The sequence below is a fragment of the Fusarium verticillioides genome, chromosome 3 (genome assembly GCF_000149555.1).
Source record: "Fusarium verticillioides 7600 chromosome 3, whole genome shotgun sequence".
NCBI classification, from domain to species: Eukaryota; Fungi; Ascomycota; class Sordariomycetes; order Hypocreales; family Nectriaceae; genus Fusarium; species Fusarium verticillioides.
The window spans coordinates 1,555,085-1,571,315 of record NC_031677.1 but is presented as its reverse complement, the minus strand read 5'-3'; the positions used below and the strand labels follow the sequence as shown (position 1 = coordinate 1,571,315).

Genomic DNA, 16,231 nt, shown 5'->3' with positions numbered 1-16,231 from the left:
GATGGATAGCGGGGTTCAAGACGGCAGGCAGGAATCCTCATGTCCAACGGATCCCGCCTGTCACCGGCTGAGGTAACCAATCTTTCTTCGTATTGTACCTAATTTGGAGGGGAAACAGAAATCTCTGACTACCTAGCCATTCTCATGACACGTACTATCTGATTATATAAGTATCATATCCTCTCAGATTTATGTTCCAGAGATTCTTTCAATCCTCCTCCCCCCATTATCCCAACCTCTCAATTTGGCCATCCTTCTGCCTCCCGTCCTCTCCTTCAAGGCGTCACCACATCTTGGACTCATCATGACACCTCCTCCTAAGCCTCCCCGTGTTGAAGTCAACAACCTCTCATACACTTTTCCCGACTACTCGACTGGTGTCAACAACATCACTTTGGATCTCCCTCCGCGGTCTCGTACCCTTCTGATCGGTGCTAATGGAGCTGGTAAGACAACTCTGCTTCGTCTTCTTGCCGGCAAACGTCTTGCGCCCAGTGACACCATCTCTATTTGCGGTGTAGATCCTTTCAAAGAGGGTCTTGAGGGTGTCACTTATCTTGGCCTGGAATGGGTTCTTAACCCCATTGTTCGAACCGACATCGGCGTCAATGAGTTGCTTCGCTCTGTTGGTGGCGATGCATACCCTGATCGACGAGACGAGCTCGTCGCGATGCTTGACGTCGACACTAATTGGCGTATGCATGCTGTTTCAGATGGTGAGCGTCGCCGAGTCCAGCTCGCCATGGGTCTACTGAGGCCGTGGACGGTTCTACTCCTCGATGAGATCACTGTCGACCTCGACGTTCTGAGCCGTGCTGAGTTTCTAGCCTGGCTCAAGCGTGAGACGGAGATTCGAGAATGCACCATCGTCTACGCCACTCATATTCTGGATAACCTTGCCGGTTGGCCGACTCATCTTGCCCATATGCACCTTGGTACTGTCAAGGAGTGGGACGAGGCTGACAAGATGCTCGCCACCATCGATGGTACTGTGGGTGCCTCTGGCAATAGCCGTCTCGGAGAGCTCGTCCTGAGCTGGCTTCGAGAGGACTTGAAGGAGCGAGGGCCACGGAGCAACATGAAACGTGGCCCTGAAGGCAAGACCTACGGGTTTGGAGGCATCCAGATCGGTGGTTATGGCGACGAGTCGAAGCAGCGTGAAGCCTAGACTATTCCATATGGGGGTTCTTACTTCGGAGCATTCTTAACAATCGCCCCGAGTTTCATTTGTTTTCGGGTTGGAGTTCGGAAAGACGGATAGCACTCAACTGCATTGCTCGGCGTAGGTTCACAACAGGGGGGGGCGATTTGGTGGCATTGGTCACTCATGCATGGCGTTCAGCTCAAAAGGGAAACAGTTCTCAACCCTGTATTCTGTGGCGTTTGTTCTTTTCAACACTTGATGCATGACGACGGAACGATATGGCACGCTGATCATAATTTAACATATGGCACAAAGGACAAGATAGTAAATTTCTTATCATGCTTCATTGAAATGACTGCGATGTGGTTGGCCTGGAGCTGCCCTCGCCGTCTATTGCTCTCCTCAGAACGGTCATCGTGTTCTTCAAAAGATCTGTAATGCCCCCGAGTTCTCTAGCAGTCAGCGCCTCGAGCACCTTGACCCTATAATCCTGCCACGAGATGCGTAAACCCCCGGAACTTGCCAATTGCCCAAGGCTACTCTGTGTCGGCGGTCCTTCATGCCTGATGCGCAAAGAAGAATCGCTATCGACTTCGGCATCCTCTAGACTTCTAATACATAGTCTGCTTTGTAGGCTCAGGAGCGGGGAGTGTGACAATGAGAAGAGAGATGCTAGAGTTTGAGTTTTGTCCAAAGAAGTCACATACAACGACAGAACAGGCACGAGGCTCCTCGGAATCATACATCCAAGTGCGTTGGGGTCATTGTTAGTAAAAGCCCTGCCACGCCAAAAGCAATTGCACATGTCCATCAGGTAGCCATTGAAAAGGCCGACAAAAGTCCTGTTATATGATGAGGAGTCAATGCGGTTGCTTTTCTCACGATCTGGCCTAGTGAGCATGGCCATCTCGAATCCTTTCTTATAAGAGGCAAGAATAGCACACATACGTGAGACAATGGCCGCAGAACTGCTGAAGAAGAGTATATAGATGAGGGATGAAGGGGGTAGTTCGATGCAAATGTAGTGCTTGAGGACCTGGTGACTAACGAGTCTGGCGTTTTGCTCATAGAAGTCAAGAATTGCAGAACGTGATGAGACAGAAGGACATGTTTGGCAGAGTGTGAGGGCCAGTGGATTAACGTGTCGCACCAAGGCCGTGATAGTAACACTGGCATGGTCTGGTACCGTGTCACTGGATTCAAGCAGGACTGTCCAGTGGTGAAGAAGGTTCTTATACAGAGCGAGAAGCGCTAGCAGAGATTCCGGGGTATTGTCAACGGTTGCAGCTTCAAGGGGTTGGAAGATGTGTTTGTACAGCTCTGGAGAGCGTTAGCGTAGCGAGGTATTCTAGAGCGGCTTATACTGACCTTTGAAGTCCAGTACTGGGGAGTAAGATAAGATCTCAAACATGGCATCGCGACGTCCAGAGCCATCCCAAAGCGGAAGAAAGCGTGCAAGGGAGTTGAGTAGGAGAGGAGGGAGATTCTGGACCTATTCAGATTTACCCTTGACCAAGCCAACAAGAAACATACCTTGATAGATACAACATATTCCCGTAGGATGTCCAGCATGTAGAAGAAGGTGTCTTCATCTGCATCACCGTCACGAACATCTTGCAGAACCCCATTGAGCCAGTTAGCCAGTCTCTGTTCAGATTCGCTGTCTGGCCTCAGAAGCATAAGCTTTTGCAACAAAGGATCTGCCAGAACGGCCACTAGTTGATTGGGGAGTTCGAGCTTGTCAAGATTCTTGACAAACCCAGCAACATTCTCGATTTCCTCTAATGTGACCGCATTCTAGCAGCGTTAGTTCTACTCACTCAGCACAGCACGTTGTTGCAGACGAACCTCTGACACATAAGACGTGTGGACTACAGGGATCATTCTGTTTTTAGTGCTCCGCCCTATAGCACGGTGGACACGGAAGCCATCTCGAGGCCGTAATGTGCCTTTTTCTGTTTGATGAAAATGTGCATCCTGGATTTCGTCCAGCCTTGTTCGCCATTGCGGATCGGGGTGCTAACAAAAAATCAGTAAGAGCAGTAGTGAAAATACATGTGAAAAACGAGCCTTGAAGGAGGATGCTTTGCCCCGAACCGCGTCTCCTACAATAACCTCGGGGTAATAGTCTTTGAAAACTCTTAGAAGGCCGATCAAGGACGGATCGTGTCCAGTTTGCCGGGAAAGGCTAAGCCTGCGATTTGTAAACGACTGACCAGGGGTCTTCATCTGCAATACTTACAAGGTCTGTATTCTAAAAGGCTGAACATGTTTGCGTCTGGTAATGAGAGCCAGGAGGTGGCTAAGGTTAGGTCTGGCGAGAGTTAGTGAATTACTCACGACAAAGAAAGGGAAGCTTACCGAGTGGCTGCGGTATCGAGAAGATTAAACAGAACCGAGTAGGTTTGAGAAAGCGTTTGTGGTGACTCCAAAGTGTGGTGCACCGTAATGAGCCACTTGAGAAGAGCAGCCTGTAGAGTAAGAGATGGCTTGAGGGATCCGTGTCCAAGGCACGAGATGACTTGAAGAACAGACTTTCGAGAGATAGGTGCCACGGGATACAGGTTTCGGATGATAGCAGCTTGGCTTGCTTGGTCAAGGTGATTTGGAGTTGTCACGAGAATGATGAGATCGTCAAGGGTCTCAGGTAAAAGGCCCCATTCATATGAGAGTGAGGTAAGGCTAGCAATAGTAGATTTGACGTTGGTCGCGCGTGTTTTGGCGGGTATTTTGGCTGCTACACGGAATATAAGTCAAAACCTTTGTACATTGCTCGGGCAGTCTCACATTCAATAACCTCATCCACGAGAAGACGAATCTCCTGGTGACCCGCTGATGCGGGATCTATATCCGTCTCCATATGCTGGCGAACTTTCTGAGTTTGCAGTACTCAGTAGATGTCAGGCAAAGAGACATACATGCGGTCCTCCGGGGCCGAGCGGCAGCCTTGGGTTGAGAGTGAGTGGGACGCCCCCGGAAAACGGAAGACGCGTCGGCCAAGGAGACGCGTTTACGGTTTTCGGGGTTGGAGTGGGTTTCGTTCGGAGCGGGGCATGAAGTTGTAGTGGAGGTCCGCCGGTCCATGTATAGTACGGAGTAGCCAATGGAGGAAAGAAAACTTAGGTTAGGACCTATCCTAAAGGATGAAAAGATTTAGGTAACTTAGCATAAGTTTAGGGTAAGCTTAGGCTATCTTGGCTAAATTTAGGACACCTTTGCTAAGTTTAGGATACTTTTAGTAAGGCTGTTTTGATACCCTATGTGGAGGTCTGATATTCTGTTGGTCCCGAGGAGTACCTAAGGTAGGTACTAATATATGAAGATATACAACGCGGAGGACTGAGCAGACACGAAAAGAGAAGCATGCATAACAAACCTGATTTGGCTAAGGTAGTTGTTTTCATACAGAAATATTGAGGTTGCTGACATGTTGACCTAGAATCTATATGAAACCCAGGTACTTCCTCAAAGTCGTCAAATGGAGGCATATGAACGAAGCTTGTTTCAACCTCAATTCTGAATAATGTGTTCAATGGTTTTCAGGATCTTTTTTCCTCCCTCCTAAATCGGGGTGCATTTTATGCTTGACATGACGGTTCTCGAACACCACGCCTTAGTGCAACGCCTTTATAGGTTCTAACTATTGATATTCATTCTTCACCAGCACCTAGGTACGATGTTGGCATAGACGTGTACCCAGAAATTTAGTATGGCAGATCCACATGTATAATAGCTCGATGTTTTATTATCCTGTTCTATCATTTCATATTTACTAAGCATATCTCGATATGCATTTTTAGTCATTCGGGTGCACAGTGCTATGACATATCCATGTTCCTATCCCAAGGTAGGTAGGTACATGTAGAAACTCGCCTGGCCCCCATTTGCCGCGGCATCAGTAACACGGTTACACCAGCCTTGGGCCGTTGAGGTGGCAGACAGCCATCATTGGAATTTGGATCTATCAAGGTATGGTAAATTGAGTTTACACTGCGTGTGACAGACAGATTTACCTGATTTTTGAAGCTTGCCTACACCCTTACAAGGTAGAAACGGCCCGTCCCTGCCGTAACTTTCATTGACATTGATTGCTCTTGGTCACTCCCGTCTAGCCACTATCTGCCTGTACTTATATTTCCTCCTCTGTAGACATTAAAGTTACGACCTCAACTCATCATTCGAGGTAATTGCTAGATGCTTGGCACAAAAGATCAGGGTTCAGTTGGTCATATCTATTTACTCATTTATTGACTTGTTGTTATGCAACTCCTTTCGATTTCTTACCAGTCTTTCCTCATCCTTGCCTCGACAACCACTACGGCACGATCCAATAGCCTACATCTCCAACCTGGCTGTCAATAGGCCAGCCAAACGATTGCTGACACCAGAAAACAACATCTCCATGGCGGCCATGGCGGTCAGGCTACAGCCCCGGCCTACACGATAACTCCCACATTATCTAGTGCGACGGTCTTGTGCAACCGCCCGCATATCATCGTGGTCTCGTTATTCCCTGATCTAGTCAACGGACCCGACATGTCGACTACCTATCCCAGCAAACCACATCACTCAGGAATGTCCCTAATAAGCCCGAATGAGAATAGAGGGGCTTCACCCTATAGTTTGCTGCCTCTTTTCCAGAGTCAACAAAGACAATGGTCAGCCGGGCTGGAATGGTTGTGTCAAGCCGTATACCAACGACTGACGACGCGATCTCTATGTACACCTCTTACACGCCTTTTTACGTCTTTGCTGCACTGCGCCCGGGTCTCCTTTTATTTTACTTTATTTTACTTTATTTTATTTTATTTTATTTTATTTTATTCTCCTTCCTCTTCTCAAAACCGGTTGCTGTGAGCCATGGCAGGCAAACATGTTTTTGGACCTCGTCAGCTCGTGCCGGGGCGTTATCATTTATCCATGCCACTTTGCTGCAAGTAGCACACCCGGTTCTGCCGACGTGCGTCTTTGTGTTACCTTCAGAGTTCAGACAGACAGTCTCTCATGGGCGTCTTCCGCCGTCTTGACGGATCCTCGCCATCGGCAATCCCATTTCGTCGACTTTCTGGAGCTCATCGACGCGGATTGGATGTTCTCTCCGCCTTGACCTCCGACCGGCCTTGGCCGAGGCTCTTGTTTTTGATCAGGTAATCCTGACCGATGCCCTTCACATCCTGGCAACTCGACAACTTTGTGTAGCCCTGGCGCTTCGAGGCGGCTGATTGCTCGTACATAGTACAGTACTTTGACTGTATGTATGTACCAATTGGTGTCGCAGCCTTCGTCCCGTCTAACCCCACACTCATTTAAACCCTCCTCCCAGTCCCAGCAGTCTGGATGGTGGACTGTCGCAGGACCCTAGCAAACCTGGCGTCCTAAGACCATCGTCGTCACAAAACCCGCATTTATAGATCACTCACTCACTATTGCTGTTGCTGTTGCTGTTGCTTTGCTATTGCTTATTATCCTACCCTTCCAGGTTCGAGTTATCAAAGCATATCTATCCTCTTCTCTTCCATCGTGAGCTTCTTATCCAGCCAGATGGCCTCGATTCTGAGTTTCCATCATTGAGCCATTCTAGTTACTAAGTTAGTCCAACCTCGCCGGCCTCCCTATCTGCGGAGCCGCTCACGACAAATTCAACGACTCGGCGCATCTTTCTTCTCCACGCTTGTCAAGCCGTCACCCAATATTGTTTCATACTTACTATTTGGAAGCTTGATTTATGCCCAAGGGGGTTGGGTTCTTGTGGAGACTACGCACTTAACCGAGACGAGTAGCTTCATCGACTGTTCCAAATCAGCCATGTAACTGTATCGTCAGTTTCGATACTACACGCAGTTGAAAATCATGTCAACTATGCAAAGCCAGAGTTCACCGGCTACTTTGCTATGGGATCACCAAGACTTGATTCCTCTCCAAAAGAACCTAGGTGATGAGGATTTGGTCTTGTTATTAACACCTGCTGCCGTCCCTATAGACCAGAGTCTTGCCAATGCAAGTGACCCTTTCGAGCCTCTCGGTAAAGCACTTGCGCGCACACATCCATGGATCCGGCATGTTCCCTACACAAAGGAGCGTGGCATTACCGGCATTCATGTGGCATTCATCAAGAGAGCACGAGTCATTATCTTCGTGCTTACTGGCTTCTCGACTGAGGAAGGTTTATTTCAGCTTGAACTCGCCGAGGTTGCTCGTGAGGTGTGTGAAGAACGCCCCTTAGTGCTTATAGCCTGCTGTGAAGTTTCGGAAAAGGGGGCCCGCGAGTATGGTTTCCCAACCATCATTCGGTGTCCGGGGTACTTTGCGGCAGATTTACAAGCCGTCGCCGTTCTTTTGACAAGTGAACGACCGACAGCAACAGAGGCCACGCCAACGGCCGGTAACTCTCCTCCTCCGCCTACTTGGTCGCTCCTAAAATGGGACTACGACAGGGATCTCCCAGAAACTCACGCTTTATGGGATGCATGTTTGCCTTCCAAGTTCCATCTAGATCGCTCAACTCTTGGTTCTCTCTTAAAACGCGATGGATATGCCATGCATTACATGGTCAGAGAACCCAATCAAGGGCAGGCCATTGGATTTTGTGCAACATTCACAACGTTTACGGATAGCAGTGGCGACCGGCTGATTGGATCAGTAGCTGCTATTATCGTCCACAAAGACTTTCGGGGTCAAGGTGTTGGGCGCTTCCTCCACGACGAAGTTGTGAGCAAACTTAACAAGATTCGAGGTGTCGGAATCATTCAACTTGGAAGCACATTTCCAAGATTGCTTTACGGTCTTCCCGCACCCGAAACCGATACGGAGTGGTTCGAAAAACGAGGTTGGAACATGAAGGAGTCCACACCTGGAAACGGGCGGCGGGTGCTCGACTGGCTCTTGAGATTTGCCGACCATCCAGTTCCTGATCTGGCCTCCGCTGGCTTGACGTTCAGGCCATGCCAGCTAACAGATTACCAGAAGGTTGTCGAGATGGCAAATAAGGAGTCACAGAAGAGATACGGGTTTGGGTGGTACGACCAATACGCCAAAACTATCGATAGTTGCTATATGAATGACATTGTAGTCGGGCTTGAAGGGGAAAATCTGGTTGCTGCGGCAATAACATATTTTCCAAATAATGGCAGCCCTTGCGGCGCAGATATTCCATGGCCCGCCTCAATCGGACAGAGCATCGGAGGAGTTTCATGCATCTGCATCAAAGGTCGGCCACAATCCAAGCCGTGTTCATCTGACATTGACTGACTCTCAGATTAGATGAAGACCCAGATATGGTCAATCGCCGTGACTCTGTGGCTACGAGATTGCTCCTGGCTTGTCGGCAGACTCTGAGTGAGAGAGGAATGGTTGGGATGTTTATTGATGGCAGCAGATCTGACGAAAATGTGCTGCAGTCTTTAGGTCAGTAAGATTCTCAGGACTTTCGCAGCTACCACAAGCTGATAATGAGGCTTGACAGGCTTTTGCAAATGGGCAGAATACAAAGAGCTTTGGCGCAAAGTCTAAGGTAGGAATGAATCTCTATAACACCAGGGGCCACACAATATGAACATGGTCAACAATTTTGCCCAAAACAGCCGGCAAAAGGAAGACGTTTGCTCAACGAATTTTTTATGAACGGAAATCCAAAATACAGCTCCCGAGGACGCGCCTCTTGCAGCTCTATCTTGGGTACCAATCTTTGTTATCTGGCTTTTGCGACACTTGGCGCAGAGTTACAACTTATATCCTCCCTTTCTACATCATCCAAAGAAATCACGATACGATACGATCCAACAGATTACCATGAACAGCAGCATACTGCGCCGGGCGGCGTATTTGACCACCTAAGGTATACCGTGGCGCAAGTTCACTATGCAAGAGCAACTGTTTGCCCTCGTCAGACATTGGTATTAGCCAACAAGTCTCGTTTTAATCCACAACCTATTTTCACGCCTAGGACATTACCGGGTATCTAGCAGAATGAACCGATTCTGGATTGTGCGTTTCTATCAGCGGCTGACGTGCGACAAAAGACTACGATGGATTTTGCCATCCAACTTCGGAGCCCTGCAATAGCGAATTACGAGGTGTGGTCTGCCTGCAGTGCTCCTACTGTCCCTACGTTGCCAACGCAGAATAACCCCTTAATGCATGCATCTCATAAACCCTATTGGCTCTTTCACTCATGTCACTATCCTTAAGCTCTCATTTGCTTACAAGTGAGCCCAACCTCTGATCCTGTGTTACCATCCTCGTATACCGCCCAACCGCTCAGGTTCTTGTGTCAAACAACAACCAAAGCTTATGAATTACCTACTGCTTTTGGATGAGGTTTCGGCCGCAACTACTACACGCGCCGCACTTGTGTAACGGTGACCTAACTTGCTGCTAGTGGATCAACATGAGCCAGCCCATTTGGGCTTACAAACACCCCAGGCAGTCATGCAAGTAGGCAGATTGTGATAACGAGACGCTGCAGTCTACCAAATGATATGGGGTTTTGATAGGCGGGTTTAAGCAGTCTGAGCGTTGGTTACACAACAGCCTCTCAACTACGCAGCGTTGTACGACGGAATATTTTCTATCGGCTGATCAGGTCGAATGAGCTCTGTACGTGATGCGTAAGCCTGCAGGCTTTCAGAAAGTGATTTGCTCCATCAGGCAACCACCTTCTTAAGGCGAGGACTATCAAGTAATACTGGCAAGACCATTATATGTCTTCTAGCAGTCTAGTAGTGTTCTACTTCGAGCGAGACACAGCTCCAGGGTATATCGAGGTGGGCTGTAAGCAGAAATAGACAGAAAACAGATTTGAAATAGGATAGAACAGACAAACATCAAGTGTGACCTAGAGCAAAAACTTTTGAACCCCCCATGACACCTTATATATAGACAGACGCCTCCAGCCCCCCCCCTTTTTTTTTTTTTTTTTTTGAAAAACAGAATGACTTTACTAGAAGGACTCCTTGCTTCACGTTTCCCGCACCCCATTTAATAGCACATTTCTAGGCCCATTTGGAAAAATCGACGGTGTCAGTGTGGGAATCCTGCCCGTGAAATGGACCAATCTCAGTGTCGTTTGTTGTTGTAGATGATGACAACATTGAGGATCGATGTGAGGTCTGCTCACTTGTGCTTGTGAAAAAGGTGGCTACACTTGTGCGGCGTAGACTCGTGAAGCTATCGCGGACGGTGCTGGCTGGTCGCGACGACGACATATCTCCCTGTGGCAGGAGCTGCTGCTGCTGGTGTAACGTAGGCGCGCCTCCAAGAGATGAATTCTGTGAGGCCGATGGTGTTATTTGCCCGGATTTTGAAGGTGTGTATTTCTCCCGAAGCCTTTTGATAGCACGGAGGCGACTTCTCCACGAGCTGACATGCTCACCTCCCTCACGGTTGGCCCAGACGTGAGAGAACACCGAAGCATTAAGAGCCAACAAACGGATCAGACCTGGGAGAGCCTTAAGTGACACAATCTTCATCTCTGAAGCGGGCGAGATCTCTGGGAATCCAGGCTTGCTCAAGACCTGGACGCGATAAAAGGGCTGACTATGTTTGGAAGCGTCTCTAGCAGCAATAAACGAAGCCCTTGATGCTGGTGTAATGACAATATGGACAAAATTGAAGTCGCCCGGAAAAGTATCAAATTTGAAAGGCAGACCCGAATCGTTGAACACAATGTTAACAAAATCATTGCCAATATGGCGTTTCTTCATTGTGCAACGTGGGTCATGTTCCAGGTTCGTAGGCATCTGTGTGGTGACGTGAAACACGATTTCTGTGACACGATCTCGCCAGCAAAAGGTATACTGGCCATCAGAGTCAAATTCGCGATCTAGTCCATGAGTGTTGAACGTCGCCCCCTTGAGCTTGGTCAATGTGCCAAGATTGTTGAGGAACTCCATGTAATCGCTGCTACCAGACACATTCCCAAGAATTTCAACTTCATCAGTCTGTCCCTCTCCGATGTAGATGACACCAACTTTGTGCCCATCAACAGTAGAGCTTCGATCAAAGACTCGAATGGCCCTTTCAACAGCATCATCCTCGGGGAGCGGAATAGGTCGCGCGAGATCATGACCTTGAGGGATGGACGACATCAGTTGTACCATGATGTGACTGGGTAAGATAGTATTCGTTGAGACTTGTCCCTCCCTGCTAATGTCCACGTAATTGGGTGTCTGATGCGGAGGTGGTGGATCAAACGTTTCTCGAATCGTGAAGGCCGAGGTGCCTGAAGGCTGTCTCTTGACAATTTGAGCCCAGCCAGTGGTTGTGGCCTGATTTACGGTGACGATGCTGTAACCAACCAACCATCTCTTCTTTATGATCTCTCCGAATCGATCCGATGTAAAGAGAGGATCTTGGGATGATTCCTCCACGTCAGCGTATGTATACCTTTGCATGAAGTCGATCGAAGTAAGTGCTTGTTCGTTATCTGTGTGCGCATCTTCAATCTCGTTGTATATGTTTCTGACAAGCCAACCAACCAAGGTGGCACGGTCTGGCAGTTTCAACGCAAGGAACCAGAAAAGTATCACATGGTATGCTAATGCATACACGTACTGTGGTAAATCGTCTGTTGCGCTCGGGTGTATGGCATCCGAAAGGTTACCCGTTGAGGTTGCTGGAGTAGACGGTTCGCTGGCATGACTGTTCCTGTTGGAAGCCTTTTTGTCCCTCACAGATTGCAGATAGCGAATGCAAATCCCAAACACAATCTTGTATTCCTCTTCTCTGAAGTTGACATACACGTTGTGTAAACGGCTCAGACAAGCCAGGAACTCGAGGATATGGATGGAGACATGCGGCTGGGTGATGATAGTAGACATTTTGGTCAATAGCTGAACCAGTGACTTGCTTGTTGAGAGTGGCAATTCATGACAGCATATGGACAAGGCATGGATGCAGCATTTTGCACTCCGCTCCCAAGTGGCGATGCCATGTACAAATGTTTTGACTATTTCATCCTCATCGCCCTTTTGAAAGTGATCATGGTAACTGAGAATCATCGTTAAACTGTGGAAGAGACAAATCGCCACATCAGCTCGCCTCAACCCTGAGGCATTTGGAGGCTCTTGGAAGGAGTTTGTTCGGATTTGCTCGCAAATGAGTCTTCGCAGCTCCTGAATCTGGGGAATGGCGTCTCTAAAAATGGCATGGTTGCTGAGTTGTGATGGAAGGTGAACCAGTGCAAAACTGTACACCTCCCAGTCGCAACCGTGCAACAAGCCGAGGACAGCCTCGAGCCAAGCGGCAATATCGAGGGCAGTAGTCTCAATATTCGTTTTGGTCTCTTGGACTTCTTCATCCATCACGAGTTCAGCGGAGCTAGGGCTGTGAGAAACTAGAACTGGGCTAAACACGCCGGTCACGGTGTCAGGTAGAGCCTCTGGGTCCGGAAGGCTCCAAAGCTGGTGATAACGAGCTGCACTACCACTACTGCCAAGCAGGCCACTTCCAGCAGCAACACTTGCAGAGCGAACTGGCATGCCTCTTTCATGGCCTTGCCCCTGGCTGAACGAAATGCCGCGAGCAGACCTGGACGACCCACCATGTTCATTTCTTAACAAGCGTATAGACTGTACAGCTTCCTCGGCCTGCTTCTTGGCGTATGTTTCAGGGGTTCGACACAAGGAGGCGGCAACAAAATTAGTCTCAAGTGTCTTTGCGATGAAAATTCGGTTGGCCCAATCAGCACGCAGCCTGAACAAGAGCTTCATAGCGGTCAACCGAGCATCGACCTCGCAGTGACTCGACTTCACAATGTTTATCAGCGCATGATATAGTCTCAAGGATTTCGCACTGTCATAATCCATAGTCTGCACAAATATCTTCACGTAGCCCTTGGCAACCACGTTTGATGGCGACTGTCCTTGTGGCAGATGCTCTTCGGAAGATCCTTGAGCGAACGGACTATGAGATGCTGACGATGGAATCGGTGATTTGAGCTTGTCGCCAATAACAATGCCTCGGAGCGCATCGACGATATAGTCGAATAACTCCATGTCACACGATACTACAACTGAAACCATGAGCGACATGATTCCTTCAAGGACCAGCACATCCGTCTCTTCAGAAACATCCTGAAGGATGCTCTTAGCCAGTTGTGGGATGAAGCTCTCTTCGGGATCATCGCCCACTAGATCCACGACTTCGTAGGCGTCCATGATGGTTTCCAAGGCTCGAAGCCTAATCTGTGAGGACCGATCTCTGTTGCCAAAGAATCCTTTTAGAACCAAAGTTAGATTTTCCTCCCATTGGAGATCTGAAGGTGAACAGCATCTGAACTGCTGAAAGTAATTCAAGACAGACGATGCAGTTTCGTCAGGGAGAAATTGATGGACTTCGGTTAGAAACGAAATAATGGTTGCCCGAGGAATAAACACATCCGATTTTTGGTTAATGAGCACATCAAGCTGCTTGATGAGGATTATAAGTTCTCGGCTCAGAGCTTCCTCAGGCTTCTCGTCCCTGACAGGGCTGCGGTATCCATCAGAGTCGCGCGGCCCAGGTATTGCTCGTTTGGAGCATGTCGCGGCAGCCTCGAGTATTACGGACCAGTCCTCGTCGAGGATTAAGCGATGTATATGACCTTTGCCATCGTCAAATAGAGCATTAAGCAACTGAAGAATAGCTGTCGGAGTTTTGATGGAAGTGCCGGTTTTCGCAACTATGGCAAGACCGTCCGCCAGCAATGCGAAAGGTATCCCCGGATAGCCGTTCTCCGAGCTTTTGGACAGGACCTTTTGCAGTACGGCAAGGGCGCCGCGTATCTCTCGGTTAACATCTTTCTCCTTGGCCCCGTTTGTAGGATTATTTCGTAGAATATCCAATAAAATGCGGATGGTCGCCTGTCCATTATGGCTTCTGAACAGATTTGAGAGCGTATTCCAGGAGTCTTTTTGAAGGCTTCCCACCATACAATAGATAGAGCTAAGCACTTGAACACAGCCTTTGAGCTTATCTTCTGGTATAGACCCAAACGTTACAATTGCATCAATGACCGCTATGCTCGATCTGAGATCCTCTTCCACGCTTGTGCTCATGCAAATTGCCAGTAGTCGATCGATCAATCCTGTCACAGCAGATTCGTCTGCATTGTTGAAGCTGAACTTTATGACGTCGATGAGAAAGTAGAATAGCTGAGCGAGGTTTTTTTCTTCGCCAGAAGCGACAGCACGATTTCGAGCAGCGCCCTTTGAACTCCGAGACGCTTTCCTTCTAGCTGCACGCACCACGTTATAGGATTCCCATAGCCAATTAGTCAAAAGAGGAAGAAGCTCATAATCGAAGCCTGTCAAAATTCGGCCGCGTCGGGTTAGGTCAACAAGAGCAGCCAACTGTAGGTGAAAATCTTCCGAGTTTGCAGGAGCTGACAGGGTTGTGAAATATTCTTGCCGTTCGAGGTCAGAAGAGGCCTCATGCTTCACACATTCCGTAAGGAGCTCCCAGCCAGCTGCCCGTGCTGCTGCAGGTTTTGCGGGATCGATAAGGTCTTTCGCAGCATACCAAATATCCAAGACAGGATTGAGAGGGTACTCGGCAATTGCGTATTTCAACGAGTTGGCGGCAGCAATGCGCTCGTTGGGTGAGCCATTCTTGAGAAGCTCAAAGGACTCCATGTGACCAGAGGACAGCCCATGAGGTGGGTTTGTGGAGACGGCTGGTGCTGGAGCATGGACGAACTCGGCGGTCGGCTGGGCGTTTGCTGAAGAGGGTGGTGCTATAGACGGCGAAGATTTGGAGAGCTTAGAACTTGTCAGACCCCGGAGGACATGCGCAAGGCCACCCTGACGGGACGTATCTGGGGATGATGGACCATCTCCTGGCTGCGGTGACATGTGCTCGTGTGAAGTCTCGTTGGAGTCTTGGTGACTAAGTGAGGCTAATCGGCGCAACATGTTAGCAAAGGTACGGAAACCTGTGCATTGGAAATTGTCATCGGCAAGGCAGAACGAATCAATCGACACAAAACAGACAACATGGGGCGTCAAAAGAGTCGCAACGATAAGGTGATGGGCACCAAGGATATCGGGCAAGTTCAAGAGCTCGACGAAGCGTTTAGGCAAGACAAACGAGCTGAATTGTCTTGTGTCGCAAGTACGACAAACGGAACGGCGTCTCGGATGCAGTGTAAAGCAAATTCAAAATGGACAGACGGCGCAAGCGAGTCTCACCGGCGAAACATGTGCTACCTAGGCCTGAAATGGGCCTGTAAGAAGTTGTATGTATACACGGGATAAGGCGTGTTCATTAAATGATCAATGAAGGTTATAGATGATCGGGCTTCGACTGCGAGAATGTGTATCGTGCAGATTCAGTCAGGGACCAGAAGGAATGATGATAATGATAAATGTGACCCAATAACGCGGAGGTGGACGAGGATCCGGGATGGCACCACACGGCGGGCAGATCGGCGGGATGCAAAGGCGAGAAAAAGAGGCCAGGACTCGCAGAAGGACACACTGGCTAGTGCGCGAGGTGCTCGATCACTGACCAGGTTGCTATGATGGATGTATGAAGCGATTTGATTTTATGAGGCTGGAGGGAAGAGAGAATATTGAAGAATGGGAAACGATGTTGGCAGATTACCGTTAATAAGTTGGTAAAGTTTGCGCTTGGTGAATACCACCCACCTAACTCTGGGAAGACGCAATGGCAAGGCAGATCAATGCAGTAGGGTACTTCCCGTAACGTATAATACTGATCGTTTACCCACCAAGGTACCGGGTAGCTAATGGAAACGCAGCATCCCCTTACTAAGCTTAGCAGATGGCCCCCCTGGTGACAATTGAATGGGTTGTTTCCTGAAGCACACGAACAGCTCAGGGTCTACTATGTACGCCATGCCACCAAGCTGTAGGCGGTAAGGTACCGCATGCCAATCGCGCCAATCTGGAACTGTGAAGGGACCCTGAGTCTGTAGACAATGATATTTTGTTCCTTATTAGTTACAACGTACCTGCAGTATTCTTTGCTACGGTTGTATTAGTGTGGGTTCCGTCGCCGAGTTGGGTGACAGATCATGACGCTGATCTCGTGGCTTAATTTCGTCATTGAGTCGAGCGAATAGTCAATGAGATATACTGTCTTTCTATC

At 48.8% G+C, this 16,231-nt stretch overlaps 4 protein-coding genes across 5 annotated transcripts; 2 read left to right on the top strand and 2 right to left on the bottom strand.

Moving 5' to 3' along the window:
- Positions 1–64: 64 nt before the first annotated feature.
- Positions 65–1,695, top strand: FVEG_07998 (ATPase). The gene has a single exon (XM_018896754.1). It carries the CDS (start codon positions 305–307, stop codon positions 1,166–1,168), a length of 864 nt encoding a protein of 287 aa, XP_018754270.1. The 5' UTR covers positions 65–304; the 3' UTR covers positions 1,169–1,695.
- Positions 1,379–4,317, bottom strand: FVEG_07997 (hypothetical protein). Its single transcript, XM_018896753.1, has 8 exons — positions 3,932–4,317; positions 3,506–3,881; positions 3,387–3,458; positions 3,215–3,338; positions 2,993–3,163; positions 2,678–2,941; positions 2,513–2,630; positions 1,379–2,464 (listed from the first exon to the last, which is right to left on the bottom strand). Exons 1-8 carry the CDS (start codon positions 4,002–4,004, stop codon positions 1,488–1,490), a joined length of 2,175 nt encoding a protein of 724 aa, XP_018754269.1. The 5' UTR covers positions 4,005–4,317; the 3' UTR covers positions 1,379–1,487.
- Positions 4,318–5,245: 928 nt separating this feature from the next.
- FVEG_07996 (hypothetical protein) lies at positions 5,246–10,041 on the top strand. Of its 2 annotated transcripts, XM_018896752.1 has the most exons (4): positions 5,246–6,291; positions 6,344–8,351; positions 8,405–8,548; positions 8,607–9,983. In XM_018896752.1, exons 2-4 carry the CDS (start codon positions 6,995–6,997, stop codon positions 8,651–8,653), a joined length of 1,548 nt encoding a protein of 515 aa, XP_018754268.1. In that variant the 5' UTR covers positions 5,246–6,291; positions 6,344–6,994; the 3' UTR covers positions 8,654–9,983. The 2 variants fall into 2 exon arrangements, with proteins under 2 accessions (XP_018754268.1, XP_018754267.1); XM_018896751.1 differs by having other exon boundaries at positions 5,246–8,351; positions 8,607–10,041.
- Positions 9,043–15,814, bottom strand: FVEG_07995 (hypothetical protein). The gene is made up of 2 exons (XM_018896750.1): positions 15,310–15,814; positions 9,043–15,017 (listed from the first exon to the last, which is right to left on the bottom strand). The coding sequence occupies exon 2, from the start codon at positions 14,971–14,973 to the stop codon at positions 10,135–10,137; it is 4,839 nt and encodes a 1,612-aa protein (XP_018754266.1). The 5' UTR covers positions 14,974–15,017; positions 15,310–15,814; the 3' UTR covers positions 9,043–10,134.
- Positions 15,815–16,231: the final 417 nt, after the last annotated feature.

What these genes read in the sequence shown, in the direction of transcription:
- FVEG_07995 (XM_018896750.1), bottom strand. Translation starts at nt 14,973, where the DNA reads ATGTCACCGCAGCCAGGAGATGGTCCATCATCCCCAGATACGTCCCGT.
- FVEG_07998 (XM_018896754.1), top strand. Translation starts at nt 305, where the DNA reads ATGACACCTCCTCCTAAGCCTCCCCGTGTTGAAGTCAACAACCTCTCA.
- FVEG_07997 (XM_018896753.1), bottom strand. Translation starts at nt 4,004, where the DNA reads ATGGAGACGGATATAGATCCCGCATCAGCGGGTCACCAGGAGATTCGT. An exon ending in CCTTTTAGAATACAGACCTT is followed by an intron (nt 3,339 to 3,386) that starts GTAAGTATTGCA and finishes TACAAATCGCAG; the next exon opens with GCTTAGCCTTTCCCGGCAAA. An exon ending in CCCAGTACTGGACTTCAAAG is followed by an intron (nt 2,465 to 2,512) that starts GTCAGTATAAGC and finishes AACGCTCTCCAG; the next exon opens with AGCTGTACAAACACATCTTC.
- FVEG_07996 (XM_018896751.1), top strand. Translation starts at nt 6,995, where the DNA reads ATGTCAACTATGCAAAGCCAGAGTTCACCGGCTACTTTGCTATGGGAT. An exon ending in TTCATGCATCTGCATCAAAG is followed by an intron (nt 8,352 to 8,404) that starts GTCGGCCACAAT and finishes CTCTCAGATTAG; the next exon opens with ATGAAGACCCAGATATGGTC. An exon ending in AAATGTGCTGCAGTCTTTAG is followed by an intron (nt 8,549 to 8,606) that starts GTCAGTAAGATT and finishes GAGGCTTGACAG; the next exon opens with GCTTTTGCAAATGGGCAGAA.